The following is a 19,681-nucleotide window of genomic DNA, read 5'->3' as shown; positions in this document are numbered from 1 at the left end:
TAATATAAGATAAAACTGATAATCTTTTTGTTTCACTTGATGATTTCATGAAAGATTAAAATATTTCCTATGCAAATTTTGTTATGATCTCACTGAATTTTTCATTATGTGGAATTCATAAAAGAAAAATGTTTCTGTTCAGTTCAAAGGCCTCTCATTTTCGAGAGTGTTGAATGCTGTTTTCATGTGCTTTTAAACTAGCAAGCTTGTATTTATTCACATCAGCATGATTCGCAGCCAAAGGAAATAGATACCAGTTCTACAGATAAGCAAAGATTCCACACTGATTACAAGCAGGATGTGTGTTGGTCTTTCTGAAATATCTCTTACCATATATATGTACTGTAGTGTTAGCAGATTTGAAGGATGGTCCGCTCTTCACCTGACATGTATAAAGTCCTTTGTCTTTACTTTGAACTTTGTCAATTATAAGAGTGCTGTAGAATACATTGGCTTGGGAATTACTTGTATCAAATCGTGGAGTTATAGATGCTCTATTATTTGCCTAGGGAGAAAATAGTGATTTAGATGCAACAATAATACTTAATGCTGTATAAACTTATAAACATGCTATTCAAGTATAGTATGAAACTCAATATATTTTATTAGTGTTTTTTAAGGAACACATTTAGGTGTTGAGAGAAATGAAGGACATAAGAAAGTGAGTTCGACTAAGGCTAAATAATATTGTATAATAGACCTCATAACGTATGATTATTATTGCCTTGCTCTCTGAACCCACCAGTTTCTCCCCAACCATATGAAATGGGTTTGGGAAAATTATACAACCATTTAGTAGGCTAATTGTCCTGGGCAGGTAACACTTGACTCCTTCTGGGGTCAAACTACTCAGACTTTGAGCAGGGCTGTTTTCTTCTTTTTTCTCAATTGCTGTCTTTTATTTTCTTTTTCATATATATAATTATTTTAAAGATTCCATTTTTACAAAAGAGAAGAGGTGATTTTCCATACTAATGGATTGTCACTGAAAAGTGTTAGGAAGTAATCCAGCTGATTCTTTGAGATTAATTCTAGCTCATTAGTTTGTCCCCTTTCACACCCTTCAAGCTAGCCATCCCTTTCACTTTCCACTGAAACACGGACAAAATTATCTTCAGGCTCTTTCATTTATTTTTCAGGACATTTTCTAGGGACTAGTCTGAGAAAAACAAATCTTAACTCCAGCCACTAAAAATCAAGACAGCACCTTCAAGACTCTAGTGATGGGATTGAAGACTAAGGAAAATTCTGAAGTTCTATTTTATGATGCAAAAGAGGCATCTAGGTGGCATAGCCCACTGCACCTGGAATCTGGGTTTAAATCCGGCCTCTGACAATTTCTGCATGACCTTTGGCAAGTCATGTAACCTCTCTGCCTCAGTTTCCCCATCTGAAAAATGGGGACAATAATAATGCCTACCTCATAGAGTTGTTCTGAGAATCAAATAAGATATCTGTAAAGCATTCTGCAAAGCTTAAAGATACACACACATATATGTTAGCTATTACAATTATAATTATAATTATTTTTATAAATCAGTTCTCTTCTCAGAATTATTCCCCTTCCTCTAAATTTGTTTTATATAGTTTATTTTGTGAGCTTACTGGTAGAGGACTGTGCTAATTCTATGTTTCGAAAAATTTTTGGACTCAATAAATACTATTTTTCTTACTGACAATGGAAATACAAAAAGGACTTTTTTACTTCTTCCATCTTGGTTAAGTATACAGAGAGCATTCAATAAGCTCCTCATTTTACATTAAAGGAAACTAAGGCTTTCGAGTGACTCACTCAAGATCATAAAACAAGTTAGTGGAAGTACGAGGAACAGAACCCAAGCCCTTAGGATATATTATTGGAAATATTCCACTCAATTTTTTAAAAAAAATTAGTGACTCAGATGAAGATCAGATGAAGGTATAGATGATATGCTCAGCAAATTTGTGGATTGCACAAGGGTGGGAAGAAAAACTCTAAACAACAGAAATGGGATTCTGAATTATCTCAGTGGGTTAGACTAATGGGCCAAATCTAATAAAGATGGAATTTAACAGGGATAAATGTAAAGTCCTACACTAGATTCCAAGATCCAATTACAGAAACACAGATAGGGGAAATGTCTTAGACAACACACATAAAACAAGACCCAGAGGTACTTTAGTGGACTATAAACTCAACGTAAGCTAACAATGGGGCATTTCAGCAGAAATATGAATTTGATCTTCAGCTGAATTAGTAAAGTCAGTATTCATGCTGAGGGAGGTCATACTATGTCTAGCGTATTATGTTTAGTATGATTGAGGAAGAACATAGATGTGCTAGAAGGTGATCGAGATAGTGAAGGGACTGGAAAATGGAATGCTGAGCCAGGAGAAAAGAAGACTTAATGGACACATGACAATGCTCTTCAAGTATTCCAAGGGCTGTCACGAGAAAGAATGATGAAGACTTGTTCTGCAGGGCCCCAGATGACAGAGCTAGGAGTACTGGGAGATATGGCAGAGACTAGTTTCTGATCCATATAAGGAAAAACTCAACAGTCAGAGCAGTCCAAAAATTGAACGGGGTTTCTTGGGTAGTGAGTTCCTTATCTCTGGAGATCTTCAAAAAGAGCCTCTAAGACTCATTACTAGGAATGCTACAAAAGGGATCCTGTTCCGATATAGATTGGAAGGATGACCTCTGAGGTCCTTTCTATGATTCCATTTAATCCAGCACTAGGAGAACATGGATATGAATTCCAATCCTTTTGTTTAATGGAAATGATGACATCTTCTAGAAAATAACCAGTATTGGGTCCTCTCTATTTTCTACTTTAAAGGATGAATCAATTCCTAGTTTGAAATTGCAGGACCCTCATCACACTTCTTTGTTGCTAAGTTATTATGCTTCTATGCAGAGAAATACCCATGGAAGAATAATAGTAACCAGAAACCCACCCGTTAATCTTTCATATAGAATGTAATCACAAGTTAACTTAGTGAATAAGCATCCAAGTGTTTAAAGAGCACTATTTGGTATGTATTCTATATTTACTCTCATCTTTGAACCTGTATACCAATAAAATGTAAGCTCCTTGAGGGGAAAAAATAAGTATCTGAGTGATATAAAAAATGGACATGCTGGGCAGCTAGGTGGTGCAGTGGATAAAGCATGGGTCCTAGATTCAGGAGGACCTGAATTCAAATCCAGCCTCAGACACTTGACACTTACTAGCTGTCACTTAACCTGGCTGAGTCACTTAACCCTCATTGCCCTACCCCCCCCCCCACAAATGGACATGACTCAGATCATGACGCCTACATCTTCCTGACATGAAAGACCTGGAGGCTAGAATCTCCGAGCTTCTCTTCCCAATTCTCTTTGTTGTTGTTCAGTCATTTTTCAACCATATCTGACTCTTGGTGACCCCATTTGGGGTTTTCTTGGTAAAGATACTGGAGAGTTTTGCCATTTTTCTCCTCCAGTTTATTTTATGGATGAGGAAACTGAGGCAAACAGGGTTAAGTGACTTGCCCAGGGTCACAAAGCTAGTAAGTATCTGAGGCCAGATCTGAACTCAGGAAGATGAGTCTTCCTAACTCCTGACCCAGCACTCTAGCTACTTTACCACCTAACTGCCCCAGTCCTCTTGACCATCAGTTAAATTGTCAATTAAAAAAAAAGAAAAAGAAAAGAAAAAACAAACAAAAATAAAATAAATTGTCAATTAAAAAAAACCTATTTGACATAGATTCCCTATTAGTTATTATTTGAAATTACAATTATATCCAAGGATTCACCCCATCAGGGGCTAATTGAGAACACAATTCAATATAATTCTTGCCATTTTCTAAAGGAAAGAAATTTTTTCTTGACACTTAACAAATGAGATCTTGGACTGCTGAATTGTAATATCTTTTCTAAACATGCTTCAGTCAGGTGCCTGACTGTCTGCTAGTCTCTTAAATGAATTTGCTGACAGAGACAACCTCCTGAAACTTTTCTTTTTTGTTACTAAAGACAGTCCCTGCTTGGCTCTTAGTGATAAATTTCCCTCTCATCTCTAAATCCTAGAGGACAGTTTCCAAAGAGAAAACAATCCTTGCATCTACTCAGTGTCATGAAATAGGAACACAAGTCTGTTTATCAAATTATGGCAAAGTTGAAAAAAAAAACACACATACCTCATCACACATTAAAAGAAGATATGTATAAATATTACAATCAGGGAATGCCAAGTAAGGTAAGCATTTAAAATAAAAGTTTCTTGAATGTTTATGACTGCTATAGAAATCACTATATTTTAGCAAGTTATAGAGATCTTGCTTATTTCTTTTTTTATTTTTTCTCAATTACATATAAACAAAAACTTTTAATGTTTGTTTTTTAAAATTTTGAGTTCCTAATTCTCTCCTTTTTCCTCTCTATACTTTGAGGAGGCAAGCAATTTGATATAGATTATACATGAGAAGTCATGCAAAATATATGATCTTATTTATGTCTAAAAATATTAGGGTTTGTTTACAGATTTTAAAAATATGGTAGAGAAGGAGAAATAGACAGTTTACTCACTTCACCAGGATAATTCCAAATCATCCGAACTCTTGTGTTCCAGGCAGCAGTAACAGTACAATTGAGGGCAAGAGTCTGACCTTTCAGTAATTTGATTGGATTTGGTGTACTTAACTGGACATCAATGATTGTGTTGTCTGCAAACATGTCACAAAAAACCAGAATAAATTATGTCGGGAAAGCCACAACATGTGGTGCTTTATTATCAAGATGAGAGACCATCACTCACCTTGTCGATATGTTAGATAATTTGTGCTGTACAAATGGCCATTGACTGTTGTTTCACAGATCAGAAGTCCTATAAATCTGTATGTTGGCTTTGGTATAATAAAACCCCTCTTACTGTCCCAGATTATTGTCTTCCCATCAGGGGTCAAGGTCTTCACATCAGGAATCTGAAACTAAAGAGACGCACCCACAAAATTATATTTGGATATAGTGACGATATTCTTGAATCAAAATAATGTTCTAATAAAATGAAAGCATCTAAAATGCTATTTCACTAATTCTTCAGAATCCAATGAACATGGTGCATGTATACATTGTGAGCAACACAATTATCTCAAGATTTCAGTTGGTGATCCAAAATCCTTTTGCTGATGAGGATATTTACAATAAACTGTCCTTTGTAGAACCACTGATAAACCAATTAGCATTTTTTTAAAAAATGGGGTTATCAGATTATCCTCATTCATCTTCACCATCTGGGGCTTTTTAAGAAGTCATGATTGATCTTCACCATTGAAGTTCTTCCATTTTGCAGGTTTAGTTAAGCCCAAGTCTTAAAAGACCCATATCATTCCTCTTGCAATCAATGGGTCAAACATTCTACAAATCACCTTTAGATCAAAAAGAAAAATAGTAAAAAGCATCATCTGTGCCACTTAAAGGAGAAACTGGCAACCATAAAGAAAGCCAAGAGGAGATTCAAAGCAGACTGAATGAAATTCACTATGAATGAGATTTTTTCCAAATTCTTTTTCAATAGTTAATTTGTAATAAGCATACATATCTGTTTTGAACAGTATAGCCCAAACTTAACAATGAAAAAAAAATAAACAAAACTCTGACTCTCCTAACCCCACACATACAAACTTTAATTAGTGTCTTACGCATTTTACATTTTTCTTAATTTTGAAAAACTGATTCAGTTACTGAATTTGCTTGACTTGACTCCTAAGCCAGTTGACTTGAAAAAAACTGGTAGACCACGAAGTCAGGTGCTAGTTCCCACAACTTTGGCATCTTCAAGTTCTATTTCTCAGCCACCCTCCTGTCCTTGGCATTGTCATAAAGATGGAAAGAATGAATCCAAAACACAGGAACCGCGCTCTACCACCACCCCCCCCAAGAGAAGATATAGGTTCATATTATTCACTCGTACTATTTCCTGCTTTAAAAGAAAGTGTACATAAAATAAAAGGTATGAGTCTAGAAAAGCATAAGGTTAAAATAAAGATTCTACCTTAAGGCTGAATAAGGCTTGTGCCCTTGTGAAGGAAGCAGATTCCCAAAGTTCTTATAACGCCAAGGCTACAAAACAGTTTTCAGTAGCCACAGACAAAAGCTACTATTTTTTCCCAGTAGGGAAAGGTTCTTTTTTGAAAAATCACATGACTAAATAGGTCACAAAGTTGTTACCTGATGGCCATAATAAATAGTCTCTATCTGTTTTACGTTTTTATAAAACAGACTCCTTAAAATGCCCTATGATGTTATAACAAGACAAAGCTTATGGATTTGTGACTCTGTATGATGGGATTTCTCCTCCCCCTAAAGCAAATGTCCTTCTGAGTTTTCTTTCTCTGACTTCTTTATATGTCACAAAACTATGAAATCCCATGCAATAAATATTTATCAATAACTTATTCTATACAAAATACTATGGAAAACACAAGCTTATAGCCAGGGGAAGATAAATGTGCTATATAAGTCACTGGATCTTAGGCAAGGCTTTTTCTGGGCTTCCAACTTCCATATCAAGGAAACAAGGAATTTGCACTAGATGATCTCTCAGGTCACTTCAATCCCTAAACTTCTAGGATTTTCTATTTTCTAATAATATCTCTCTGTATCTCTCTATCCCTGTCTCTGACTGTCTCTGTCTCTCTTCACCCTCAGCCTCCCTTCTCTCCCCCACTTTTTCCCCCCTGAAAATGGAGGAAAAACAATCTATAACATACAACATTCAAGACTTAAAGCAAGATGTTCTTTCTAATATCTTTTTTTTCCCTTTCACATTTGAGACCTTTAAAAAAAGCAATTTGAGAAAAGAGGCTAGAAACACCTTCACTGCATTTCAGGATTCCAGGATTTGGCTCAACAGTGCATGGTCTTAAAAATCTCTCTCTCTTGTTTGGTCATAAACTGTTCTCCTTTCCAAAGATCTGAAAGGTAGACTATTCCTTCTTTTCTTAATTTACCTATAGTATCACCTCTTATGTGGGCCTAAAAATCAAGTGAACAACTTGTCTAAAGCCTTACCCCCATCGTCACCAAACAAACCTTTATTGAGCACTAAATTGCACCCAAATATTTTCTTATTTACCATTATATAGGCTCCAACATATTACCAAGAACAGTCATACTTGCATTCTTTTCCTTTCCTGAAGGCTCTCTCTCTCTTTTGTTTTTCTGTAAATGACCACCAATCTGGGTGTCAGGAGAAAGAAAGTCTTGTCCACAAGGGTTGCTATTCGCCAAACTATCTATATGTATATCTATAGCTTTATAGCTTTATATATGTGCATGTATATGTATGTATATGCATATGTGTATGTTTAAAACCATATACACACAATGTTTTTGTGTATAGTTAGATATGTGCATATAATATAATATATTATATACAATATATTATTGTTATTACATATTATATTATATATAATATATATTACACACAGAAACACAATATACATAAAAACTCCTGGCACTGGGGAGGTCCAATCGTGCACAGGAGATTCAATTCAGTCATTCTTATCTGCCCTTGAGAAGCTAAAAAGTTCTACAATTTGTAGGACCCTGGAAGTCCCCCTTTCTGACATGTTACACGTTATATAGGCTTTTATGACTTTAGGAGCCAAGTAATTTTGTGAGTAGATGGAAAGGTAAATTCAATCATTCTAGCTCTACATTCATCTAGGTTTACCCTTAATGACATCAGCTTTGTCACTTCCGATCATACATATACATGCACATATACATGTCATTTTTATCCAAAGAACTTGTAATATTTAATTCTTTTGCAATAGCTTCTCTATAGGATAAAGCACAGTTGATAGTGAAATGTTAACTGGGGGAGGGACATTGTGTAGTTATTCACAAAGTTCCTGCTCTTTTGGAGCTTACAGAGAGAGCCAGCCACTCATGGTACAGACTTGTTGTATGGATGTTAAATTCTTTGCAAAAATACTTGGAGAATTTGTGATTTCACTGATGTGGGCATCACCTCTACCAATGAAGATTGCAACACCCCTATAATTTAATAAAGGTTTATGAGAGTTTGCATGGTTGAAAAAGTCATCACTGTGCAGACAGCTGGGCTGGTTCCCAGTCTATGGCTAATCTGCCTCTGAAAATGCTTTAGTAAACCTGCCACAGCTTGTGCCCTATGGCATAGGCTTTGAGAACTCGGGCTGAGGGTGGTCCCAAGAGATTTAAAAACCAGAGGGAGAATTGCGATTTAAATTAGAATAGAAGATATTTAAAAGAGAAATTTTGTAGCCTAAATTCCACTGCTTGGCTCATATTGAATAGAAAGGTATTGGTGGTCTGAAGACCCAAAGAAAATGGGTGGGTGGAAAGCAATGGTCACTTTCATACTAGGAAGAAACGTCAGAATAGAACTTGAATGGAGAGTTATATAGCTAGCACATAAAACATTAAAGTTACTTTATATATTAATTTAAACTTTTGGCTCCATCATTACATCCTTCCATTTTCTCATTTGCAGATTCTATGTTTGATGCTGGATTGGTCAATTGATAGACACGGTGTCTCTGAAAAAGCAACAACCACCACCACCTCGAGGCTTGTCATAGAAGGAAAATTACTAGAGTTCCATTGCACACACTTACAAGGCCTCATTAGGAACCTGGCATTGCTAAGTAGTACCTTTTTCAATGTAACGCTGACGTCTGGTGCTGAAACTCGACATGGAATAGTCATTTCCTGTCCTTCGGTCATATGGACAGTTTCAGGCATGGTACTGTGAGGCTCTACAAATGGACTGCCTGTGTCTGAAATGGGAAAACAAAACCAGAATAAGAGTTCTTGAGATAAATATGCAGTAAATTATGGCAGAAGAATCTTTAGGCTTAGGAAACAAGAATTGTCAATGCCATACCATTTCTCATTCCATACTTCTTCCCTCACACATATGTAATGTACACACACACACACAAACGTATATATATGTACATATACACTCATGTATTTCTGCTGCAAAAATACTTCCCTTACTAAGTCTACCCCCTTATTCCATCCATGTTTCCTTGGGTGGGAGTACAGATCTGTGGGGAGGGGTTAAGGCAATGTAGGAATAAGTCACAGAGTAAGGAGTGCTGTGAGTGGGGGCAGGGAAATTTCTACAAAAGTTCCTTGGTATAACAATGCTAAATGAGTCAGGAAATACCATCCAGAGAAATTGTGAGAAGTCATAGGGGGTCAGGTAAAACAGGAAAGCCATCTTTGCCTGAAGTAAAGATGACAAGAGGCTGGGGGTGGGAGGCGATCCTGAGGGATTTACCAATGAGAGTGAAGACTATGAATGAATTAAATGAGAATAGAGAATATTTAAAAGAGACGTTTTGTGGATCAAATTCAACTATTTGGTTCATACTGAGTAAGAAAGTACTAGTGATCTGAGGGACTAGAAAAACTGGGTGGGCAGAAACCAATGGCATATATCTACTTTTTATTTGAGATGCTTTACCTATCCATGTATGGCAAACTGAGGCAGGGAAAGGAGATGTGGCTTTAAATACTCAACGAAACACAATTCAAACAATATGGCATAGCTGGTGCCTGCTAGGAAACAACAGCAAAAGATCAATCAGCCTGTTCTAGAGCAAAGAGAAGAATTAGAGAATGTTAGGGCTGGAAGGAACCTTGAAGACAAGCTAGACCAATCCCTTCAATTTGCATATGACAAAACTGAGTCCGGGAGAGACTGACTTGCCCAAGTTCATAAGGTAGCAAAGTTGGCTTTGAAACACCTATTTTCTGACTCCAAATCCAGCGGTTTTTTCCCCATTACCACATGACCTTTGAGAAAAAGTATTACAAACCTAAGAGGGAGAACCTCTCCCCCACAAAGGACATATATATATATAAAGTAGCCATATAACTCTCCATTCAGGTCCTCCTCTGATGTTTCTTCCTAGTGTGGACATGACCATTGGTTTCTACACACCCATTTTCTCTGGGTCTTCAGACCACACTATGACAAATCAAAATAAAATTTTCATGAGTCCAATGTAGAAATCAAATGTTAAATTATGCTGTATGGACAAGTGAAGGAATTGAACAAAGAGAAAATCACAGAATGTCAGAATTTCAGAGTTGGAAGAGAATGAAAGGGTCCTTAAATCTAACCCAAACTTGTATAAGAACCCCTATATAATACCCCTAGTAGGCAGTCATCTAGTTTTACTTAGTCATCTAGTGACAAAGAAGGTAGGAACTCCTGAGGTAGCCCATTTCATTGGATAGCTCTAGGGGTCAGAAGGTTTTCCTTAGGCTCAAGCCTAAAGTTGAATATTTGCAACTGGTACAATAGCCTCTAATTTATAAGTAGCAATATATCAGAAATCCCAGTTTTGTTCCCCAATAACTTGGGATGGAGATAGATAACCCCAATATATTTCAAACAACACAGACCCATTACTCACAGTTCTCCCCTATGGGATCAAGGAGAATAGTCTGTTCCTTTTTCTGTAACATAGACCATAGGGTCCTTGAAGATGTCTACTTTCCCCTCCTTCCTCCCCCCATGTCCCTTCAATCTGCTCAAGGCTAAGTATTCCCAGTTCCTTCAAGTGAGCTTCATAGAGCACTAACTTCAGGCTTTCATTCCCCTCACCTAGGAAGCAAATGCTTCCTAATCTACTCCCCTGCTTCCGGTTTCTCCTCTTTCTAATTCATCCACCAGTAAATGAATAAATTGATATTTCTTTTTTGTTTTGTTTTGCTTTGTTTTGGGCGGGGCAATTGGGGTTAAGTGACTTGCCCAGGGTCACACAGTTAGTAAGTGTAAAGTGTCTGAGGCTGCATTTGAACTCAGGTCCTCCTGAATCCAGGGTTGGTGCTCTATCCACTGTGCCACCTAGCTGCCCTCGTTTTGTTTTTTAAGTGAGGCAATTGAGGTTAAGTGACTTGCCCAGGGTCACACAGCTAATTAGTGTAAAGTGTCTGAGGACAGATTTGAACTCAGGTACTCCTAACTCCAGGGCCGGTGCTCTATCCACTGTGCCACCTAGCTGCCCCTAAATTGATATTTCTAAAACTCACATCTGATCATGTCACTCACCTACTCAAAAAAAAAAAAAATTCAATGACTACATACTGCCTCTAGGTTAAAATAAACTCAGCCTGAAAATTATGCTTCCACCTACTTCATATGACTCTTCTCAGTGACTATTCCAGTCAAACAGGTATACTAGCTGTTCATCATGTACACTCTTCCGTGCCCCATGTCTATGCCTTGACATCATTGGTGCCCTCTGGAATACATGTATCTCTGTTTCATGGAATTTCTATCTTCAAAGTACAGCTCAACAAGGCCTTTCTTGAGGCCCTCTCCCTATCATTCTCTCCCCATTAAATTGCTTTGTTTTACTTTCCATGCATTTTACATTTATTTAGTTGTATACAGGTTATGTTCTGCCCACTCCTGCTCACCTAATAGCCTTCTTTTTTGTGTGGGGCAATGAGGGTTAAGTGACTTGCCCAGGGTCACACAGCTAGTAAGTGTCAAGTGTCTGAGTCTGGATTTGAACTCAGGTCCTCCTGAATCCAGGGCCAGTGCTCTATCCACTGTGCCACCTAGCTGCCATCTAGTCTTTTACTTTCATGCTTTACCTCGTCTCACCCCACTTCAAGCCATCCTAAAGATCAGGTGGCCCTCTCCTCACCCGATAAACTCCAATGGCTTCCTATTGCCTCCAGGATCAAACACAAAAACCTTCAGTTTAGCTTTGAAAGTCCTTCTCTGGTATCCAACTTAATTTTCTGGCATTGTTATGCCTTACTACTAATCCTTCCAAACTGGCCTTTTCCTCACAAAGTAAACTCTATCTCCTGCCTCCTTGCCTTTGTATTTGCTGTTTCCTGGGCCTCGGATGATCTCCCTCTTCACCTCTAAAACCAAGATCAGGTTCTACCTTCTCTGCAAAGACTTTCTTCATCTGTTAAATGGGTATAATCATATGTATACTACCTATCGTAGAGGGCAGCCATTGTGAGGAAATCATTTTATAAATTTTAAATTGGTATAATAAATGTTAGCAACTAATAGTATTATGACTACGCTGATGGTTTCACACAAGCTACACATTTCTAGTAAAATTGAATTTGGGGTACCATACCAGAAAGAACCATAAAATGGCATAGTTAATGAAGTTGTTTGCTTATTAAGAAAGCTTTGTGTACTTGCTCATATATGCAGGGTTTGGGTTTTTTTTTTTAACACTGAAGTGGGAATCACTTATCAGCATTAAATTCCTTCTCTAAATAGATTTGCTGAGCCAGACATTCAGGCCGTGACTATTGGGATTTGATCATTCCTTTCCTTCCTATTGTGAGTCTGTATTTTTGTCTCCTTTGTAAGTCCCAAGGTAAATGGAAATGCCAGGAAATGGTTTAATTCATTTAACTAAACTGTAAATCCTTCACTTATAATTGACTGTCTCCTTAAGTAATCATCCTCAACAAAGGACCACTGGCATAAGGAGTTCCTACAGGAAACAGTAAACATTTTTGTGGCTCTTACCAAACGGAGTGCCAATCCCAAATGAAAATAAGGGATGCCTCTTTAAATTGGTTTCCTTTTCTTTATCACTTAATGGGGCTCTTTCAAAAATGTAAACTTTATTACATCTCACTTAGCCATACTTTTAAAAAACCATATAGTCCTAGTACCAGGATCCCTGTAATTACAATGCCGGAACTTCAGAGATTCATATATAATCCAACAAAAGTAAAAAAGGCATCATTTGAAACATATCGCCTAGTAAATAGTGAGCGTTATAATCTATTGTGTTGTTACATGAGCTTATAATTGCACATGCAACAAAAATACTCTGTGGACTTGTTAATGGTACATTTCCTTTGCAATTTGATTCAAGGAAAGACTGAGAATGAACCTGCCTGCCATGCTATAACACAAAACTTTTGTTTGTTTGTTTTGCAGGGACCTTAGATACGGAAAAGGTTACTGCTCCTTTAATATCACCAGTGAAACCCACTTATGGCTCCCTCAGGACTCATTTATCTTTGTCATGAAATTAAAAATGACTTCCAAAACTAGCCAGCAATCCAGAGTGATTTCCTGAATCCACATCTCCTGACCATTTCAAGAGTGAGGAAGAGCTACTCCAAAGACTACCGGTGTCCTGTTGGCTCAGACACACTGTCACCAGAGGCCTATGCCAACAGAGATCTAGGTGGGGACCAAACTACCATAACCCCTCTGAACTCTCCAAGCTAAAAGCAGGGACAGGAAACTGGCACCAAATATTAAGATTTCTCACCCACAAGTATCAATGGTCTACCCACTCACCCTTCAGCCCACAGGCAGGCTCTGAAACAGGCAAAGATCAAACACGGGTTCCTGCTCCCATGAATGGAGTTGGGATCTATTTTTTAAAAGCATTTTTTCCCTTTCTGAATCTGCAATCATGGTGCCACTGGGTTAAAAGTATTCAGACATAAAGGGCTCAGATACCACCTTCATTCCACATAGACTTCCCACTGACATCAGCTGGGGAGTTCCGTTACTCTGCTCAGGGCAGTGGGTGGCACAAAGCATTTAGGACATTTTCCTGGTTTTGATTAAAGGGGATCCAACAATAAACATCTTATTTCCTAGCACATTTATGTTCTTATAATTTTTGTAAGCCTTTTTTCCTGATTCCCTTTGATTTCGTTTTCCTTTCCTCTTCTTTGCAGGCATAAGGGCACCTAATGATTATTTTGAGGATGGGAGTTGGTTTCATCTTTGGGGGTAGAAATAAACCAACACCCTCATAAAGACAGAAGTACCTAGGTGGACTAACTCTCGGGGTATAAACCCTCAAAGGCTTGTTTATTGAATCCTGCCTACATAACATTTAACGCCACACTATCTGCACATAGATGCTAAATGAAAGATTTTAAAATTGATTAAGGCGAGACTGTTCTTTGAGATATGAGCTTAAAAACAAAAATAAAAAATTTGCTACCTGCAACAGAATCATTACTATTTATTTATTTGTTTTGTTTTGTTTTTTTGTTTTGTTTTGTTTTTGTTCTTTAGTGAGGCAATTGGGGTTAAGTGACTTGCCCAGGGTCACACAGCTAGTAAGTGTTAAGTGTCTGAGGCCGGATTTGAACTCAGGTACTCCTGAGTCCAGGGCTGATGCTCTATCCACTGTACCACCTAGCTGCCCCCATTACTATTTATTTTGAAAAGTCTGTTGCTTCCAACTTGTCTTAGCTAGATCATGTCTCAATTCTACAACTATTCAAAATCTAATTCAAGGAAAGTATGATTCTGAGGTTGTGAAATTGAGTGCCTGGAAAAATGCTGGTGCCCTCGAGGAAAACAGAGACAACAGGTGGAAGGCTGTGTTTATGTAGGGGACAGTGAATTCTGTTTGGACACATTGAACTTTAGATGCCAGAGAACATTCAGATGAAACCGGTCAGTGGACAATTAGAAATGGGGGTCTAAAGCTCAGGAGAGAGATGGGAGTTATTTTCCAGGGAGAGAGGTTGAGGTGGTAGGAAATGAGAAATAAGGAACCATTTTAGTTTATGGAAGGTTAGAAAAGAGGAAGGAAAGAAAAAAGGAAGAAGGGAAGGAAGGAAGGAGGAAAGATATTAAATGCTTACTATGTATCAGTCACCATGCTAAATGCTGGGCATAAAATAACAAGTAAAAAGAAAGACAGTCCCTGACCTCAAGGGGCTTACTTTCTATCAGGGCAAGATAATACCCAAAAGGGAGTTGAAAAGGTAGAGGAGAGGAGAGAGGTAGCAGGTGTGGTTTGAGTTTAGAAAGTCTGGGACAGGGCGGAAAGGAGAACGAAGATGGTTTGTCCTTTTACAAAATGGGGGGCTTCAGGAGGAGCTCACCAGTGGAAGAAGGGAGCAGGTCTCATTGAGAAATATTCCAGCATAAGTAGGCCACAGGCTTGGTAGGCTGGCTATTCCAGGGCAAGGAAGCCCTAGGTCCTAAAGGAAGTCCCAGGATGAGTCAACAGTAGAGAAGGCATGATTTTGAGGTCCAATATGTCAGGAACAGGGTCAAGAGGAGAATGAACAGGAGGATGACAAGATGAAGGCAGTACTTTAAGAAGATTAAGTAGTATGTAAGATGGTTTGGAGGGAAGACAGATCAGAGGAAGGGAGATCAGTTTAGGGGATTATTCTAATAATCTGGGTATAAAATGATTATAGCCTTTGTTTCAGGGACTTTGAATTGTGCCTTTAAAAAAAATAATCAGAGGGCAGCTAGGTAGCACAGCAGATAAAGCACTGGCCCTGGATTTAGGAGGACCTGAGTTCAAATCCAGCCTTGAACACTTGACACTTACTAGCTGTGTGACCCTGGGCAAGTCACTTAACCCTCATTGTCCCATCCCCCCCCCAAAGTTAAAAAATTAATCAGAATAGAAACACTAGTATTAGAAAGACTAAATAAAAGAATAGAATACTAAATGGATTGTCAATTCAATCAGATTACAGACTTCTGGGGGCAGGAACTGCATATACGCACATTTGTATACATATATATGAAATATACATATATGTTTCCACACAAACATATCTGTATGTGGATATATACATATAATAAAAGCTATTTTGCACCTATTTTAACATAATAAACCAAAATTAAGGAATGGGATTACAAAGATAGATACCTTTGAAAAGTAAAACAGTTGCTTCTTAGTTGGAGAAGAATTCTCTATTTGGTCAACAATATTTGTTATGCAACCATGGTCTCCAAGAGGTTCTATATACTATATGTTACACAGCCTATTATGTACATGCTTTATAGAGAACTACATGGCTCCTGCTCTCAATAAGAATGGGGAAGATAGGACCAACACAAAAATAAAAGCAAAACCTTGTGTCTCCTTTTCCACTCTTACCAACCTTGATGAAGTACAAGGCATATCCATGTCACTCCTGTGCTAATACCAACTAGCTGCTGAAGTGAAAGTGACTCATGATTTCCTTGTAGAAAAGATAGAGACATTTGGGCCAGATCCTTTTACAGTTTGCTCTATTGGTAGATGGTTGAATGACTGGACCCAAAGGATCCAGTGGATTAGTATCAATATAAATGGGCAGAGCTGCCTCACATGACATGGCATACTCTTGACTCTGTTGAGTTCAATGTGTTTCATCAGCAGCCTGGATAAAAATAGAGGGAGTAAGCATGCTGATGAAATCTGCAGATCCCCTTGACAGGAGAAGTGGGATCCAAAAAGTTCTCAGCAGGCTGTGTGCCTTAACGAAGAAGATGAAATGTATTAAAAGCAAATATCAAAATCTCATGTTTAAGTTGAAACAAATGAACTATATAAGTATGGCGCAGGGGAGAAATGACTAGACAGCAATCTCTGAAAAAGACACAGAAGTTTTCATTGATTTGCAAGCTCATTGATAGATAGGATGAGGGAGCTGCCAAAAAGACTAATGCAATCTTGGGTTGTATTTATAAAAAGATGTGTTCAGAACAAAAGAGGTAGTATTTCCATTTTATTCAGGACTGGTCAAACCACATCTGAAGCATTGTGTTCCATTCTGGGCACCACGGTTTAAAATTATATTAACAAGTTTAAACACATCAAGTAGAAGGTGACTGGGATGGGGAGGAATCTAGAACACCCAAGGAAGCATGATATAATGGAAAGAGCATTATTGACTTTTGAGTCAGAGGACTAGCAGCTGACTCCTGATTCTTACTAGTCCAGCTATATAATTTTGGATAAGACATTTCTCTTCTCTCAGTTTCAGTTTCTATGCTAGTAAAATGAGCATAATGATATTTGCATACTGACTTCACAGGGTTGTTACAGAGATCAAGTTAGATAATATCAGCAAAAGGTTTTTGTTTTTGTAAATACCAGAGGTGTTTATACAGGATGTCCCAAAAGTCTTTGTGAAATTTAAAGTTTTAATAGCAAATATTAAGTATGCAAATATTAGCTTTAATTAATTACTTGGGCTTTAGCAGCTTAAAACTGCATGAAGACTTTTGGGATACCCTGTTTAAATACAAGCTGTTTATCATGTCATTGGAGGCATAGTTGAAGTTAAAGCTAGTTTCATGGAGCAAAAGCTCTGAACTGATGGGGTTATGGTAAGAATTACACCTATATAAGATGGCCTATATCCTTTTTTTTTTTTGGCAGGGCAATGAGGGTTAAGTGACTTGCCCAGGGTCACACAGCTATTAAGTGTCAAGTGTCTGAGGCCAGGTTTGAACTCAGGTCCTCCTGAATCCAGGGCTGATGCTTTATCCAAGGATGACCTATATTCTTTAATCAGAACTAAGCTTTCCCAGTTGGGTGGGGTTCTACCCAAGATTGAACCCAATCTCATCACCAGCTCTGTACTTCAGAGGCTGCCTTGACCTAGTAACTAAATGAGGAAATAAGGGGGAAAACCCCCAAATCTTCCCCTCATTAGTAATTAGTTATTAAGAATTATTTCTCTCACTTAGGACTCCTAACCCTAGAGTTAATGTTTACAGTGGTGCAAACACAGAAGAGGAAGCTCCAAATTAAAGGCATGGATGCTTGTATCCACCACAGACACCTCTTTGGACTTCATGATCACTTTAATTAGGATCACTTAGGAGCCATATACTTCATATGACCTAGGGAGATAGCAATAAAGAATGAATGCAGCCAGGTTACCCATACAGAAGCAGTGTTTTCCATAGCAGTCTCAGGTATTTGAATACATACTTGGCACAGATGGCAGGAACATAAGCCCAAAAGTGTATGATGGTGAGTGGATCTAGGACTAGACCAGAGAAACTCTCCAAAAGGACACAGCAAAGCACAATTTAAAGTTTAATACAAAGTCATAATAGAGAGACTAGCAGCAAAAACAATGATCGTGACCTGCCACATGGCCAAGTTTTATACAGTTGGTAGGAATTGTGTCTACCAGAAAGCATTAGGCTCATGTTGAACAAATATCCTTGGGGTCTAGAAGGATATGGCACTTAGAACTGGGGAGGTTCTGATCCAAGCCCATCATCTTACAGATGAGAAACTGAGGTTCAGGGAGGTCAAGGTCCTAAGGTCATAAAGGGAGCAGTAGAGTTGAGATTTGAACCCAGATCCTCCAGTTCAGAGCAGACAGAGGAAAAGTTATAAAAACAATTTCCAGGAAACAGAACATAGTCTTTACATTTATGTAATATGGAAAGACATGGGCAATTACACCTACATATTTAAAGCAATGCTATATCTTTATTTTTATATATAAAGAAAATAAAACACAACATACACGTGTGTATGTGCACAAGTAGATAGTACATTCTTTTACAAAATTTCTTAATCCCAATATTAATGTGCTACTTAAGGTCTTTAGCATTGCATGTTATCTTGTAGTACTTACTGTGCTATAGTAGTAGACCATACACGTTCATTACAACACTCCCTTGCTCAAGAAACTACAATGAATCCCTACTTCCTGCTACACCAGTTCTTCTACCTATCTGTTTAGATTTTGAGTTTTTCCAGAATCTGCCCTCCAGTTCTTTTCTTCTTTTTTTCTTTTCTTTCTTTTTTTTGCAGGGCAATGAGGGTTAAGTGACTTGCCCAGGGTCATGCAGCTAGTCATGTGTGAAGTGTCTGAAGCCGGATTTGAACTCAGGTCTTCCTAAATCCAGGGTCAGTGCTTTATCCACTGCGCCACTTATTTTCTCAGTCTTATCTTTCACTCCTCTCCTACATGGATCCTATGCTATAGGCAAACTGGAATACTCACCGTCATCTCCTGCACATGCTCTGTTTAACTGCTTCCATTCTTTTTCCATGTCTCTCCCTCTACTTCGATTGCCCTACCCCCATATTAGCCTATAAAAATCCTTCAAGACTTAATTCGAATGCAGCCTTCTCTGTGAAATCTTTACTGATCTTTTTTTTTTTTTAGTGAGGCAATTGGGGTTAAGTGACTTGCCCAAGGTCACACAGCTAGTAAGTGTTAAGGGTCTGAGGCCGGATTTGAACTCAGGTACTCCTGACTCCAGGGCCGGTGTTCTATCCACTTTACTGATCATTTTTGATCAGTGACATTCTTTAGCTGAATCCTGGCTCTCTTCTGTGAAATTCAGGATTCCTTCCACTGTCCCATGCTGCCAACTTCTTAGGTCTTTCTGAGCTCTAAATTAATAATCTTATATACAGTCAAGGTTTCTCTGGCAGACAAGGTTCAAAGAGGTCTGTCATAAAATGCAACTGAATTAAGAAGGTTTGAAGAAATTGAAGCCAAAATGTCATGTCACTGGGAAAGAGAAAGTTAGACAGCCAAACTTCTTTCCATGTTTCGGCCATTCTGTTTGGACTGTTGCATACCCAGCAACTGAATCGCTTTCTCAGCAAAACAAATCTATCAGTGGCAAGGCTACAAGTGACAACACACAATGAACAGAGAAATAAAGGAGAGAAAGAGAGAGAAGTAAAGAGAGAAAGAGATAAACAGGGAAACAGAGACAAAGGGAGAGAAACAGTGAGAGAGACAGAGGTAGTCATACATGAAGGGAGGGAGGGAGAATGGGAAAGGGGTACACAGAGCAGGAAAGGGCTGAGCTGTTCAGTGAAGCCCCTCTACAAAAAGGGGTTCTCAGCAACAATTTCATGACGATTTTCTGCCCCCTAGCACGATACCTTTGTTGTATCT

General features: G+C 38.2%; 1 protein-coding gene across 2 annotated transcripts in view; it reads right to left on the bottom strand.

Moving 5' to 3' along the window:
* The window catches only part of FLT1 (fms related receptor tyrosine kinase 1), a 204,539-nt gene that overhangs the window by 146,064 nt on the left and 38,794 nt on the right, over positions 1-19,681 (bottom strand). For both annotated transcript variants that reach the window (XR_006355646.1, XM_043994779.1), the window contains exons 4-7: positions 8,669-8,793; positions 4,785-4,956; positions 4,556-4,692; positions 331-505 (exon numbers count right to left, since the gene is read on the bottom strand). Coding sequence is in view for 1 of the 2 variants with exons in the window: in XM_043994779.1 (XP_043850714.1) it covers positions 331-505; positions 4,556-4,692; positions 4,785-4,956; positions 8,669-8,793 (609 nt within the window). In the remaining variant the exon portion in view is untranslated. The remainder of the gene's footprint in view (positions 1-330; positions 506-4,555; positions 4,693-4,784; positions 4,957-8,668; positions 8,794-19,681) is intronic.

Source organism: Dromiciops gliroides, chromosome 3 (genome assembly GCF_019393635.1).
Source record: "Dromiciops gliroides isolate mDroGli1 chromosome 3, mDroGli1.pri, whole genome shotgun sequence".
NCBI lineage: Eukaryota > Metazoa > Chordata > Mammalia > Microbiotheria > Microbiotheriidae > Dromiciops > Dromiciops gliroides.
This window is presented reverse-complemented; position numbering and strand designations above follow the sequence as displayed.